Genomic DNA, 15,774 nt, shown 5'->3' with positions numbered 1-15,774 from the left:
AAGCACAACGCACCTGTCTAACTTCCCACACTATTCCCGTGGCCCTGCAAATCTTCTCTCCAGGTAACTACCCAATTTTCTTTTACTGGCTTCAATTGGCTCAAGGTGGAAAATTCCAGTTATGTGGATGAGTGGAGTAACCCAACTTAGCAGCATTTTACTACATTGTTTCGCAAATATTAAATGCACTAAAGCAAACTGCAAAAACTCCCAGCAATAGAATAGCCCTGGCAAGTTTTAATGAAATTGAAAACTAAAAGAGAAGATAATTCAGAGAATCGTGCTTCCTATCAGAGTCAACCAACGTTGTTTTATTTGGTCTCATTTAGCTTTCAGTCCTTGAACAAAAAAATGAAGTACTTGCACATTCACTCAAAAATAATTTGGGAAAGTCTGCATGCAACTTTTAATTTGACAAATACCACCCTTAAAGGCTTTGAATCACTGTTTGCATTGTGAATATTTCAGATATTTATACAACCAAAAATTACAACACATTGAAGTATTAACATAATTGTTATGAAATAGTAATCGCAGGAGAAATGGATTTTTGGGGAAAAACATTGGACAATTATAGTCAAGTTTCAATAATTTTATTCGGTCATAGGCTGAGCCAGCATTTATTGCCCATCTCCATTTGCCCTAGGACTGAGTGGCTTTCTCGTCAGAGGACAATTAAAAGTCAACTACATTGGTCTCACGGCGCTGAACATATTCAAGACTGAGACAGAGATTTTCTGGACACCAATCAAGCATTATCGTGTCAGGGTAGAAAAGTTGAAATAAAAGATCAGGCATGATCTTAATGAATCGTTGAAATGGTCTGAGGTGCCAAATGCTCCTCCTGCTCCAATTTTTTAATGTGACATTCCCCAAAGTTGAGGTGAGTGGAGGGGAAGAGAAAGAGGGAAAGGGAAAATATTACCTGCTTGCACTCTTGCATTTAGGTCGAAGGTTCTGCTTTTGAACAAAGCAAAACCTGACTTTGTACACTAACGTGACCACACTCCCTTTGACTGGGACGTCAGAGGCCCAACCTACCAGCTTGGTCGCTTAGATTAGTAAACCTATGGCATTATTCAAAGTTAGTCCTGGCCATCACCAAGATTCTAACTAAAAGCAGCCAGGACTCCTTGGGTGCAGGATGATAAGTGCTGGATGATAAGAACAGGCCTAGAGTTGAACAGACTGCCAGTATTCACTGGCTGAACCCACAGGAAACGGGATCACGAGTTTAACCGTACACGAGTTTAACCGTTAATACCATAAAAATCACATCATACAAATTATCACAATTAGGAGAGAAGTGAAGAAAAAAAAAAAAAAAAAAAAAAAATCGGGAAACTTGAAAGGGGATAAGTATATAAACCTAAGTAATTCCTGGCACATTGCAATGGTTAGATGGCATACCAAGATAGAATACCCAACATATTTTTCCCAATGATAAATACTGTTCACACTTTATGAAACCAAACGACATATGATTGGTAAATACTTAGAACTACTGAAAGTTCCTACTCTATACAACAATTCCACGAATGGCAAATCATTTACATAGATTTTTCAAATGCAGCTACTTTTCAGCCCATCATAACTGAACAAATTATAACCATGGTTTCCTCTGAATCACAAGCCCATGGCTATTTGAGGCCTCGGCCTCAACTGTACATCTGCCAATTTAAATACCTTTCAAACTATATCATGTAGATTATTGAAGTTGGAGCATTCCATCACTGAAACATTACAGAACTAACATTGGAACGCATAATCCGTTTGCATCAAACAGTGGGACTAAGCTGGTCCACTGCAGTCACTTTGTGGTTCTGAAATAGAACTAGCTGCTCTACTTGGGTAGGTTTCAGACTAGTAACTGTGGAATGCAACCCAGGGCCAGTTCACACCTCTTGGCATTACACTGCCTTGATATACTGGCAGTCATATAATGATCCCATTATTCTGCTCAAATGCAGTAAACAAATTAGCAAAAAGATTTTCTTTTAAATTCCAGCAAACCCACTTTTTAGAAGAAAATGGCAACATTGACCAGTTACTAGTGGGTGTTCAATTTCTGGATGCTAACAAATCGCTCTTTGCATTACAACACGGATTTCAAATTAACTGTAGATAAGATTCGAAAGCAAAGAACAAACCAAATAATTTTCAATTATAAAATGGTATTATTGCGGAATGAACAGCCTACTTACAGGAACAATAAGTCCTTGCCAATAGAATACATTTGTGTCATCCACGAAGATATTACGGAAATTCTTCATTCCAGATGAGCGGATTTCGGCAAGTTCCTGCGTAAAACAAAACAGGTAGAATACTGAGAACAGTGCTGTAGCAAAATCTGAATATTGTTAATCCCTTGTCCTCTGAGAATCACAACGTAGTGGGGGAGGCAATGGTGTAGTGGCATTGTCACTGATCTAATAATCCAGAGACTCTGGGGACATGGGTTCGAAGCTCATCATGGCAGATGCTGAAATTTGAATGCAATTTAAAAATCTGGAATTACCTGGAAGTCTCATGATGACCATGAAGCCATTGTCGTAAAAAAAACATCTGGTTCACTAATGACCTTTAGGGATGGAAATCTGCTGTCCTTACCTGGTCCGGCTTACATGTGACTCCAGATCCACAGCAATGTGGTTGACTTTTAACTGCCCTCAGGGATGGGCAACAATTGCTGGCCCAGCCAGCGAGGCCCACATCCCATGAACGAATAAAAAAATGTTCAGAAATTCAGGAGCCATCTTACCGAGTAGAGTTGTAACAAAAATAACTTTTTGTTTAATTGAATACCACAAGTATCCAAAATCGACAATAATCATTAATTGCTATTGTTGCCAAAAGGAATGTTTTCATATTCCCATTAGAACTACAAATATAATACTTGAATTCCACAAGCACATGAATTAAGAGTGATTAACAAACAGGCTTTTTTGCAATTTCTACATCTAATTTCTCTACAATTGTACATGAACATAAAGTAAATTTAAAAAATGAAAAAAGACAAACACTGTAAAAATTCTTTTTAATAAATGTAAAGTACCCAATTTTTTTTCCAACCCACGGGGAGAATGTGCAAACTCCACAGACAGTGACCCGGGTCTGGGATCGAACCCAGATCCTCAGCAGAGTAGGCAGCTGTGCTAACCACTGTGCCACCCCAAAGAAGCCATTAGATGCCAACTTTGACATTGGGTCACCTGGACTCAAAACGTTAGCTCTTTTCTCTCCCTTCAGATGCTGCCAGACCTGCTGAGATTTTCTAGCATCCACAGTAATTTGCTTTTATGATTAAGTGGCATTCTGCTCCAAGGCTGCATCATGAACAGTTTTCCGTTCTAAGGCACAAAAAATATGTCCACTTCCAGGAAACAGTGCAGAGAAAGACAAAGCTGATCGATAGAATCAGAGCTTTCAGTTACAAGGTTAAAAAAATTCTGACTCTTGAAAGACTACCTTACAGGAGTTATAAAATAGGATATAAAAGGTAAATCCATGATACTATTTCAAGTTAAACAATGGCAGCAAAACAAGGGACTATTTAAACACAAGGTGAAGACTGATACCAGAAAAAAATTCTTTATGCAGATCAATAACCAGAATGATCGCTAGATACCGTATGGTAATAGAGGTAAAAACTGAAATTGTTCAAATGGCAGCTCGGTGGATTACATGCAATGGGTTTCTTCAGAAGCATGAGTTTGTAACTTAAATTTGTGACAAGAAAATCTTTTTTTTTTCCCATATAAAATATTGTTAAGAATCTTGTTCTTTTAACCTTATTTTTACTAAAGTGGTGGATTATAATGATGGACAGCCTGCATTACTATAAAAGGATGGAACAGAACTGCATTACTTTTTCACATATTCATTCTTTATGGGAGCTTGAAAACACTTGTTTGCAGCCAATGCAACTGCACATGCATCACTGCCGAGTCTAGCCTTGACCCCTGCCCACCGTCCAGAAGAATATTAGTGTTATTCATTTTTCCTCTCTATTCCCAACAGACCAACAGTCAAACCATTGTTTACTTTTGTCTTGAGCGTGGTGCTTTTATCCATTAAAGTCCTTCATGAACTTTTGCCATTATCCATCTTTTCTGAATTTCTTAGTGATTTTGTTATCAATGTTCCTCAACAATAGTAACATGGCTGAAGTTGCTGTGAAGGAACAACATTAAAATCTGCTATTTGGATATGCATAGCACATAAACTATTTCTCCCACCGCAACTTAATTGTTCTCTGGGAGAAGGTGGACTTAATGTCAAGTGAACAGTTTACTTGGTGTGCCAAATGCAAGAACTTTGAACCTCATCAAATATGTAAATAAAGTAGATCAGTCCTTCACTATCTTATTCCCACTATCAACCCAATGCTAGATAAAGTTTTGAGAAATCATAAAATAGGTTTTCCATCCAATGGCAGGACTGTGCTATGCACAGGTACGACGGACTATGAAGGAAAGTTGATCAAGGAGGTTGCGGGGGGGCCTTTCGAAAAAGGATGCAAGTATCCTCAAGCGGGTACAGAGGACATTTGCCAAAATGGTTTCAGGACTCACCTGATCAAGGAGCTGTGCTCCGAAAGCTAATGATTCGAAACAAACCCGTTGGACTTTAACCTGATGTTGTAAGACTTCTTATTGTATCTGTGCGGAGTTTGCACTTCGTCCCAATGCCTGCATGGGTTTCCTCCCACAGTCCAAAGATGTGCAGGTTAGGTGGATTGGTCATGCTAAATTGCCCCTTAGTGTCCAAGAGGTTAGGTTGGGCTACTGGATTAGGGTGGAGGCGTGGGCTTAAGTAGGATGCTCTTTCCAAGAGCCGGTGCAGACTCAATGGGCCAAATGGCCTCCTTCTGCACTGTAAATTCTATGAAAATAAACTTGCAGGGCTATGGGATACAGGAGAATGGGGCCAAAATGATTGTTCTGCAGGAGGCTGGTATGGAATTGATGGATCTTTTGTGGTGTAATGTCTCTATGACTCGATACTCGTTACAATTTCCTAGCAAACTTCATCCAAATGCTCACGGGCAAAAACACAAACCAATATGAATTTCTGTAATGTTGCTGGGTCAAAATCCTAGAACTCCCTCCCTAGCAGCACTCAGTGGGTGTGCCTACACCACATGGTCTGCAGCAGTTCATAGAGGAGGCTCGCCATCAGGGCAATTAGGGATGGGCAATGAATACTGGCCTAGCCAGCAATGCCCACATCCATTAAAGTAATAATAATAAATCACATCTGGAATTTGACAAAATTGTTCAAACAGTCAGGCCAGACATATAAAATGACAGATTGTCTATGGGACCACATTTTTAATCAAACAACTAAGTGATATCACAAGTGTACAATGGGTAGCACTGCTGCCTCATGGCACCGAGGTCCCAGGTTCGATCCCAGCTCTGGGTCACGACCCGTGTGGAGTTTGCACATTCTCCCCGTGTTTGCATGGGCTTCGCCCCCACAATCAAAAGATGTGCAGCCTAGGTGGATTGGCCACGCTAAATTTCCCCTTAATTGGAAAAAATGAATTAGGTACTCAATTCTTTTTTTAAAAAGAAAGAAAATAAAAGTGCACAATGGTCAGCATGAGTTTCAATTCAGGTTCTATAGCTGTGTATTTTGCTTACAACACTTTGGGCAAGTAAACTTCATATGCAAATGAGATCTAAATAGGCATACAAACTGCAGAGAGTCTGCAAATGTCACAATAAGTGTAAATGTCATCTTTTTCAATGTTAACTGTCAAATATGGAACTTACTTTAACCAGATGACACACCATGCTATGTAAATTAGAACTGTGCACTAAAATCTGAATTTTTAATTTTGTTAACACTGCGAATGCACAAAAAACATTTCAGCACAGGATCAAATCTCCATCTGGCCATTGACATTCCAAGACATAGACTTTTTATCACTTCCACAAAGAGTCATTAAACGCAAGGATTTATGTAATTTCTTACGTACAAATGATAGAATTAAAGGACCCGAGACGATTAATAGAAGGCCTAAACTAGAAGAGTGGAGCCTTTATGAAGGTTTAAAATAGAGAGGGAACTGCAGAACATGGAGCAACACCAGAGTGATTTAAAGTTTGATGCATTAAGGAATAGGGAATCAATGAGTGAGTAATGATGGACAAACAAAACTTTCTGCAGGACAGGGACACAGTATGGATTTGTAAAATGCATAGAAAAATAAATAGAAAATGGGAGGCCATTCAGCCCTTCGAGCCTGCTCCGCCATTCATTATGTTCATGGCTGATCAGCATGTACAATACCCCGATCCCGCCTTCCTACCACATCCCTTGTTCCCTTTAGCCGCCAGAGCTAAATGTAATTCCTTCTTGAAATTAAACAACGTTTTGGCCTTCATTACTTTCTGTAGTAGTGAATTGAACAGATTCACCACACTCGGTGAAGACGTTTCTCCTCACTTCAGTCCTAAAATGTTTTCCACTTATCCTCAAACTATGACCCCTAGTTCCGGGTTCCCCCACGCTCGGGAGCATTCTTTCTGAATCTACCATCATAGAACTTACAGTGTGCAAAGTTGGCCATTCAGTCCATCGAGTCCACACTGGCTCTAGAAAAGAGCACCTTACTTAAGCTCTCACCCTCATCCCACCCCCACAAACCTAGTAACCCCACCTAACCTTTTTAGACACTAAGGGCAATTTAGTGTGGCCAATCCATCTAACCTGCACATCTTTGGACTGTGGGAGGAAAACGGAGCACAGAGGAAACCCACGCAGACACGGGGAGAACGTGCAGACGCCGCACAGACAGTGGCCCAAGCCGAGACTCGAACCTGGGACCCTGGAGCTGTGAAGTAACAGTGCTAACCATTGTGCTACCATGCCGCCCGGCCTGTTAGAATCTTTTCAAGTTTCTATGAGATTCCCTCTCACTCTTAAACTCCAATGAATATAATCCTAGCCGGCATGTCTCTCCTCATATGACAGTCCCGCCATCCCAGGAATCAGCCTAGTAAACCTTCATTGCTTTTCCTCCAAAGAACATCCTTCCTCAGATAAAGACACCAAAACTGCACACAATACTCCAGGTGAGACCTCACCAATGCCTTATACAACTGCAGTAAAACATCTCTATTCCTATACCCAAATTCTCTCGCTATGAAGGCCAATAAACCATTTGCCTCCTTTACTGCCTGCTGTACCTGTGCACTTACTATTAGCAACTGATGCACGAGGACACCAAGGTCTGAGTATCCACCTCTCTCAATTTACACCCTTTCAAACCTCACATTTATCCACATTATTCTGCATCTGCCATATATGTGCCCAATCACTCAGCCTATCCAAATCCCGCTGAAGCATCTCTGCATCCTCCTTACAGCTCACACTCCCACCCAACTTTGTAACATCTGCAAATTTGGAGGTGATGCATTTAGTTCCCTCGTCCAAATCAATAATATATAATATGAACAGTTTTGGTCCTAGCACTGATCCCTGTGGTACCCCACTGGTCACTGCCTGCCAATCAGATTTTTAAAAAAATTTATTCCAACTTTTTGCTTCCTGCTTGCTAACCAGCTTTCTATTCATCTCAAGATGCTACCTGCAACCCCAAGTCCCGAAAGACGTGCTTGTTACATGAATTGGACATTCTGAATTCTCCCTCAGTGTACCCGAAGAGGCGCTATAGTGTGGCGACGAGGAGATTTTCACAGTAACTTCATTGCAGTGTTAATGTAAGTCTACTTGTGACAGTAATAAAGAAATGCTTTAATGAGGAGGTTGGGTGATCAGCAAGGAAGGCATTGGAACAGTCAGTTCTGGAAGTGACAAAGGATGAACAAGATTTTTGGCAGTAGAAATAATGACCTTGGTGACAGACAGGAAGGGGGATTTAAAGTTCAGTTCAAGATCAAAAATAAGCCATAAGATGGCCAGAGAAAATGACAGTATCAAAGGAGTGGTGCTTGTAGTGAAGACCAAAGATAACGGCTTTGATCTTCTCAGCACTCAGGATCTGATGCCAGACAAGCAGAGATTGGAAATATATCAGATGTGAAGCCTGCAAATCATAGATTATCATAGAATTTACAGTGCAGGAGGCCATTCGGCCCATCGAGTCTGCACCAGCTCTTGGAAAGAGCACCCTACCCAGGGTCAACACCTACACCCTATCCCCATAACCCAGTAACCCCACCCAACACTAAGGGCAATTTTGGACACTAAGGGCAATTTATCATGGTCAATCCACCTAACCTGCACATCAGTAACAAGAGACTGGGGGTCTACAGAGGTAATGTTGTTGGAGTGGGAAGAGCATTCATTGGGGGATATGCACCAACTTCATTCAGACAGACAGAAATGACATGTGAAGTCTGTGCCATGGAGATGAACAAGAGGAAAGGATGTAGCACCAAGAATTAGCACAAAACAACCTGTTGCAAACTTCCTGTCATTCTTTCTCAATAGCTATTCCACTTAGTACATTTCATTCTGATAACCATCTGACTGACATTTCAACTATCTTATCCTCGTTACTATTGGCCATTGTATTTTTAGTTGGTCCTTGGTAGCAGAGTGATTGACTAAGCAGTTCTCATGGATTGTCGGTTTTGTGACGATATCTACCCCAGTAATCCACGCATCTTTCACTTCACTCAGAACTTTATATAATTAAAATTGGAAAGGAATTACAGCACCGTTAGTAGATATCTGATCAAGGTGACAAAATTGGGTGACCTCTAATGACTTACTCAGTTTCTGCAGTAATTCACAACATTTGTCATCTATGCTCTTTGCACAAAGTGCAATCATCACTAGCAGAGCCACTGTAAAAATGTTATATAATATTCTGGCACGGTTTAATTAAGGTGATTTCTCTAAATACAGAGTATTAACTCTTTTTGTCAATTCCATATTTCTCATCGCCATTGATAATGTCAGTGAGGTTCCCCCCACACCAGCAGGTTCCTGCTTTGGTTCCCAGTCTAGGTTGATTTAGATGGATTCAGCTGCGTGCCAGAATGGGCACTACAATTGATCACAATGCACTTGGGATGATGGGCTGTTGCTTCAGATCCTCAAGAGGAGTAAGTACACATAGAATTTACAGTGCAGAAGGAGGCCATTCAGCCCATCGAGTCTGCACCGGCCCTTGGAAAGAGCACCCTATCTAAGCACACACACCCACCTGACACCCACCTAACATTTTTTTTGAACACTACGGGCAATTTAGCATGGCCAATCCACTTAACCTGCACATCTTTGGACTGAGGGAGGAAACCGGGGCACCCGGAGTAAACCCACGGAGACACGGGGAGAAAGTGCAGTCTCCACACAAGCCGGGAATCGAACATGGGACCTTGGAGCTGTGAAGCAACTGTGCTAACCACTGTGCTACCGTGCCCCCGTTTGATGTAGACATAAAACAAAAATAGGACTCATCTGTGATTCATTCCCCCCGCCATACCGTCAACCTTGACAATATTCTCTATTTGAGTTCATGTGTAGAATGGCCACAAAGACACGATTCCAGTCACATAAACAGTCACTGCACAGGAGGCCAATTGACCTTTCGTGTTTGTGCTGGCTCTCTGCAAAAACAAATATTCAGCGTTTTTGAAACCATACATCGTTCGATACTTTCACAACGAGAAGGCCACAGTGTAAAAGTAAACGCTTGAAATTACGGCAAATCTGGAATTTATTACAATGCCAAACAGATTGTAACTTTTTAAGTTCCAGTTGTGAAGTGTTTTTTTTAAGACCCCATTTCCAAATTTATCCAAAATTCTTAAATTGATTCAAAACATTTAGCTAAATAATAATCTTTAGTCACAGGTAGGCTTATATTAACACTGCAATGAAGTCACTGTGAAAAGCCCCTAGTCGCCACATTCCGGCACCTGTTCGGGTAGAGGGAGAATTCAGATATATACCTTTGATTAGAATACCCATCTTTAATATTAAATATTTTAGTATCAATAGATTTCATTCCCTACAATGTTCTGCATTTCATTCAAAGGGTGGTTAAAATAGCGCATGCATAGAAACTAATTTAATCCAAGTCCATAGAATGCTTTGGTAGAATTTACTAAAACTGCCAGCTGATATTAAACTGATAGCAGTATGTGCTCTCGTAATGACATCCATTTTGAGGATGTTATCAATGGTGATCTACATCACAAAAAAGAAAAGCAAGCTAATCTGCAATTACAGTTCTTAAACTTGTAGATTAAAAAAAGTTTGACTTATTAGAAATGTTGTCTTAAAGAAATATGAGTAGACCATTTAAAAGAAACAGCAAGATGGAGATTAAAACCTGCCCACAAACTTTAGAATATTTCTAATCTATAATCATTCACGTATCTCTGTATTCCACTTTTCTTAGAAATATTTAATTGTTATTATAGTCTCATAGTCCAAAAAGTCAGCCTAATCATGAGACACTGAATCAAACCATTATGACATTAGGAGGGGTAAACACCTGAGCAACATGCCGTGTCACCATTGACTTACTTGACGATGAAATGACTCAAGATTTAAAAGCTGAACAAAACGTACGAGTTCAGCTTATCAAAGGAAAGATAAAAAAAGTGTGTTTGAAATTAATGCTCAGGTGATAGATTACATTTTAACCCCCCACTATAGCATATTCCCCATTTTGTTAAACAGGATATGACAATAGGATTCAAGACAGATTAAAATGTTGCAGCACCATTTTACTTACGTGACAACTATTCTGAATGCATGTGCATGTGAACACGAATCTCTTCAGACATACATGCATGTAGGATATAAGAAGCATGTTTATTATAGATAGAACATAGGAACATCCTGGAACTCCCTAACAGCACAGTGGGTGTACCTGCACCTCGAGGTCTGCAGTGGTTCAAGGCAACTCGCCACCACCTTCTGAAGGGCAACTAGAAATGGGCAATAAATGCTGGCCTAACCAGCGACGCCCACATCCCGCAAATTAATTAATTTTTTTTAAATTTGCAAACAGAGCTATACATTGGTTAATTATACAGAGCATGAGAAAATCATCAAATAATACTGGAGTGATAAAGTATTATGATGAGTTGGGGGGGGGGGCTTGGTGGTGCAGTGGTTAGCACTATTGCCTCACGACACCAAGGACCCAGGTTCAATCCCGACCCCAGGTCACTGTCCATGTGGAGTTTATACATTCTCCCCGTTTCTCACCCCACAACCCCAAAGATGCACAGGGTAGGTGGATTGACCACACCAAATCACCCCTTAATTGGAATTTTTTTTAATTTTAGACCATGGCAAATGAGATTCAGAATTCTATTTAATTTAATCTGGAAATAAAATGCTTGTGTCAGCAACAGTGGCCATGACACCTCAAGTCTCAAAAACACAAATGGTTGACTAGCATGATTTTGGGAAAGAAAGCTGCACTCTTGACGTGATGCTGCATGACCCGCCGAGTGTTTTAAGCAATAACCGATTTTCAACTCCATGCCATCCAAAATGGCCTGACACGCGAGTTGCATCAAAACTCATCCAAAACAGCAGTGCCCAAGACGACAGCCTCTTCAGGGAACTGGAGATCGGCAATAAAAACAGATGGGCCTCCCCTGTCTGTGACACGCATCTTCAGAATGAATAGACAAATTTCACATGACAGAAATGCAGTTTTCATTTTGGATTAGTTTTCAAGGATCCAACATTTCGCACTTCCTTCCCTCCCCTAATTTTAAAAGTTCTCACAGGCAAGAATGGAGAATATTACTTTTTCACACAGCGCACTGCACTGCAAGTTGTGGACGACCACTGTACAAAATGTGCAGCACTATCTACAGAGTACCAGGGACCCGGTTTCAATTCCGGCCTTGGGCGACTGTCTGTGTGGAGTTTGCACTTTCTCTCTGTGTCTGCGTGGGTTTCCTTGTGCGCTCCGGTTTCCTCCCACAGTCCAAAGAAGTGACGGTTCGGTGAATTAGCCATGCTCAATTGTCTAAAGTCCTGGAGTCCATAAATTAGGAGGGGTTACAGGTTTAGGGTGGAGGTGTGGGCTTGAGTAGGATGCCCTTTGCAAGGGCCGGTGCAGACTCGATGGGCCGAATGGCCTCCTTCTGCACTGTAAATTCTATGATTCCACAACGCAGAGGGGATCGGTTCGTGAATCTCCTTAACCAGACAGAAAATGTGTTACAAAATGCGCAGCGCAACCAGGTAGTGCCAAGTTAGAGTAGTGGGTTCAATGTGAAATCAGGCACAGAAAGCAAGAATTAAGAGCAAAAGATTGGATGGAGGGAAGAAACGTGAAGGAGTTCCATTTTGAACTGTGTGTGGGTGTGTGTGCACCGTGCCCTTGATGAAAACTGCAATGAACGTTTGCAGATCAATGAGTTGGCCTCATGGTCTTCCCCAGCCCCCTTCTACTGCAAAAATTCGACTCAAAATCCAAATTAGTACAACCCCCCCGGGGGAGGAAGAGAGACGAGAGAGAGGGGAGAGGTAGGTGTTCGAAAGAAGAAAGATACATCTTGTCCCCTGGATGCAGCGAGACAGGAAACTGCTGAGTCAAAGTAGAGCACGTTTCAAGTCTCTTCTTGCACCCCCCCCCCCCTTCCTCAGCAAGTACCCAGCCGCAGCTTGCATGGGGGGGGGGGGGGGGGGAGGTGGAATTCCCCCCGTCCCCCAATTTGAGCCTGTGTGTAACGGGGAGGGGGGCAGTGGAAGAAGAGGAGCTAAATCGAGCCCTGGGGGCGGGCGAGGGGGCTGGAAGTGAGGCGGCGGAACAGGCCCGGGGCCCAGCCCGCCTCTCCCGCGGCCCGGAGAAAAAAAAACGGGGGGGGGGGGGTGGAGAAGGAAGAGGGGTAAAGAGAGAAAATAAAACTCTTCAGCTACCCCCCCCCCCCAAAACCAACCACCGGGTGTCCGGTTGAATATAAACAGGCGGCGGCTTCAGTTGGCGGGGGAGGGGCGGGAGCCGGCCCCCTCCTCCCCGGGCCCTCGGCGCCATTCGGTAGTTTTAGCCGCTCTTTTTATGTCTCTGTAACGCGGCTGTTTGTATTTAATGCCCCCCCCCCGGGCCCGGACTCCCCCCTCCCGCGGCGCCGGGGCCCACCCGCGGCGGCTCCAACCCTGCCGCCCCGCCCAGCCCACACCGTTATTTTCCCCACGCCGCTCTCCGGGGGGCGGGGGGGGGGATGTGTGTGTTTCCCGCTTTCCCGCGCTCCCGCCTCTCCTCTCCCCTCCCTCCATCCCTCTCCATCCGCCCGCTCCCGCCTCTCTCTCCCCGCCCGGGCGGCGGGCCTCTCCTGCCTCTACCTTAATCAGCCGCTTGCTGCCCGCCATCTTGATTCTCCGCACTTCCCACCCCCCCGGCACCGGCAGCCACCGCGCTTCCTGTCGGCCGGCACCGCCAATCAGGGCAGGAGGGAGGGTCTGAGGGGCGGAGTGAGGGAGGAGGAGGAGGGAGGGGCAGAGTGAGGAGAGAGTGAGGGGCAGAGAGAGGAGAGAGTGAGGGGCAGAGTGAGGAGAGAGTGAGGGGCAGAGTGAGGAGAGAGTGAGGGGCAGAATGACGGGCAGAATGAGGAGAGAGTGAGGAGAGAGTGAGGGGCAGAGTGAGGAGAGAGTGAGGAGAGAGTGAGGGGCAGAGAGAGGAGAGAGTGAGGAGAGAGTGAGGAGAGAGTGACGGGCAGAATGAGGAGAGAGTGAGGGGCAGAGTGAGGAGAGAGTGAGGGGCAGAGTGAGGAGAGAGTGAGGGGCAGAGAGAGGAGAGAGTGAGGGGCAGAGTGAGGAGAGAGTGAGGACAGAGTGTGAGGACAGAGTGAGGGGCAGAGTGAGGAGAGAGTGAGGAGAGAGTGACGGGCAGAGTGATGAGAGAGTGAGGGGCTGAGTGAGGAGAGAGTGACGGGCAGAATGAGGAGAGTGTGAGGGGCAGAGTGAGGAGAGTGTGAGGACAGAGTGTGAGGACAGAGTGAGGGGCAGAGTGAGGAGAGAGTGAGGAGAGAGTGAGGGGCAGAGTGAGGGGCAGAGAGGAGAGAGTGAGGGGCAGAGTGAGGAGAGAGTGAGGGGCAGAGTGACGAGAGAGTGAGGGGCAGAGTGAGGCTGAGTGAGGAGAGAGTGAGGGGCAGAGTGAGGAGAGAGTGAGGGGCAGAGTGAGGAGAGAGTGAGGGGCAGAGTGAGGAGAGAGTGAGGGGCAGAGTGAGGAGAGAGGAGCAGAGTGAGGAGAGAGTGAGTGACGAGAGCGTGAGGGGCAGAGTGAGGAGGGAGTGAAAGGCAGAGTGATGAGAGAGTGAGGGGCTGAGTGAGGAGAGAGTGACGGGCAGTGTGAGGGGCAGAGTGAGGAGAGAGTGAGGGGCAGAGAGGAGAGAGTGAGGGGCAGAGCGAGGAGAGAGTGAGGGGCAGAGTGAGGAGAGAGTGAGGGGCAGAGAGGATAGAGTGAGGGGAAGAGTGAGGGGAAGAGTGAGGGAAGAGTGAGGGGCAGAGTGAGGAGAGAGTGAGGGGCAGAGTGAGGAGAGAGTGAGGGGCAGAGTGAGGAGAGAGTGAGGGGCTGAGTGAGGAGAGAGTGAGGAGAGAGTGACGGGCAGAGTGAGGAGAGAGTGAGGAGAATGTGAGGGGCAGAGTGAGGAGAGTGTGAGGACAGAGTGAGGGCAGAGTGAGGGGCAGAGTGAGGAGAGAGTAAGGGGCAGAGTGAGGAGAGAGAGGGGCAGAGTGAGGAGAGAGAGGGGCAGAGTGAGGAGTGAGTGACGGGCAGAGTGATGGCAGAGTGAGGGGCAGAGTGAGGAGAGAGTGAGGGGAAGAGTGAGGAGAGAGTGAGGGGCAGAGTGACGAGAGAGTGAGGGGCTGATTGAGGAGAGAGTGAGGGGCAGAGAGGAGAGAGTGAGAGGCAGAGTGAGGGGCAGAGTGAGGAGGATGAGTGAGGGGCAGAGTGACGAGAGAGTGAGGGGCAGAGTGAGAGGCTGAGTGAGGAGAGAGTGAGGGGCAGAGAGGAGAGAGTGAGGGGCAGAGTGAGGAGGAGAGAGTGAGGGGCAGAGTGAGGAGAGAGTGAGGGGCAGAGTGAGGAGAGAGTGAGGGGCAGAGTGAGGAGAGAGTGAGGGGCAGAGAGGAGAGAGTGAGGGGCAGAGTGAGGAGAGAGTGAGGGGCAGAGTGAGGAGAGAGTGAGGGGCAGAGTGAGGAGAGAGTGAGGGTCAAAGTGAGGAGAGAGTGAGGGGCAGAGTGAGGTGAGAGTGAGGAGAGAGGGGCAGAGTGAGGAGAGAGTGAGGGGCAGAGTGACGAGAGCGTGAGGGGCAGAGTGAGGGGCGGAGTGAGGAGAGAGTGAAAGGCAGAGTGATGAGAGAGTGAGGGGCTGAGTGAGGAGAGAGTGAGGAGAGAGTGACGGGCAGAGTGACGGGCAGAATGAGGAGAGAGTGAGGAGAGTGTGAGGGGCAGAGTGAGGAGAGTGTGAGGACAGAGTGAGGGGCAGAGTGAGGAGAGAGTGAGGAGAGAGTGAGGGGCAGAGTGAGGAGAGAGTGAGGGGCAGAGAGGAGAGAGTGAGGAGGAGGAGTGAGGGGCAGAGTGAGGAGAGAGTGAGGGGCAGAGTGACGAGAGAGTGAGGGGCAGAGTGAGGCTGAGTGAGGAGAGAGTGAGGGGCAGAGTGAGGAGAGAGTGAGGGGCAGAGTGAGGAGAGAGTGAGGAGAGAGTGAGGGGCAGAGTGAGGAGAGAGGAGCAGAGTGAGGAGAGAGTGAGTGACGAGAGCGTGAGGGGCAGAGTGAGGAGGGAGTGAAAAGCAGAGTGATGAGAGAGTGAGGGGCTGAG

General features: G+C 45.4%; 1 protein-coding gene across 1 annotated transcript in view; it reads right to left on the bottom strand.

Annotated features, from left to right (window-relative positions):
* LOC140406938 (ubiquitin-conjugating enzyme E2 L3-like) overlaps positions 1–13,415 on the bottom strand; it is a gene marked incomplete at its 3' end in the record, with an annotated part of 37,132 nt that extends 23,717 nt beyond the window's left edge. Inside the window, exons 1-2 of the mRNA XM_072494779.1 lie at positions 13,303–13,415; positions 2,205–2,300 (exon numbers count right to left, since the gene is read on the bottom strand). Of these exons, the coding sequence (XP_072350880.1) occupies positions 2,205–2,300; positions 13,303–13,329 (123 nt within the window). The remainder of the gene's footprint in view (positions 1–2,204; positions 2,301–13,302) is intronic.
* Between the last annotated feature and the right edge of the window lie 2,359 nt (positions 13,416–15,774).

The sequence above is a fragment of the Scyliorhinus torazame genome, unplaced genomic scaffold (assembly GCF_047496885.1).
Source record: "Scyliorhinus torazame isolate Kashiwa2021f unplaced genomic scaffold, sScyTor2.1 scaffold_1024, whole genome shotgun sequence".
Classification (NCBI taxonomy): domain Eukaryota; kingdom Metazoa; phylum Chordata; class Chondrichthyes; order Carcharhiniformes; family Scyliorhinidae; genus Scyliorhinus; species Scyliorhinus torazame.
The sequence above is the reverse complement of the archived record's forward strand: the minus strand, read 5'-3'. Positions and strand labels throughout refer to the sequence as shown.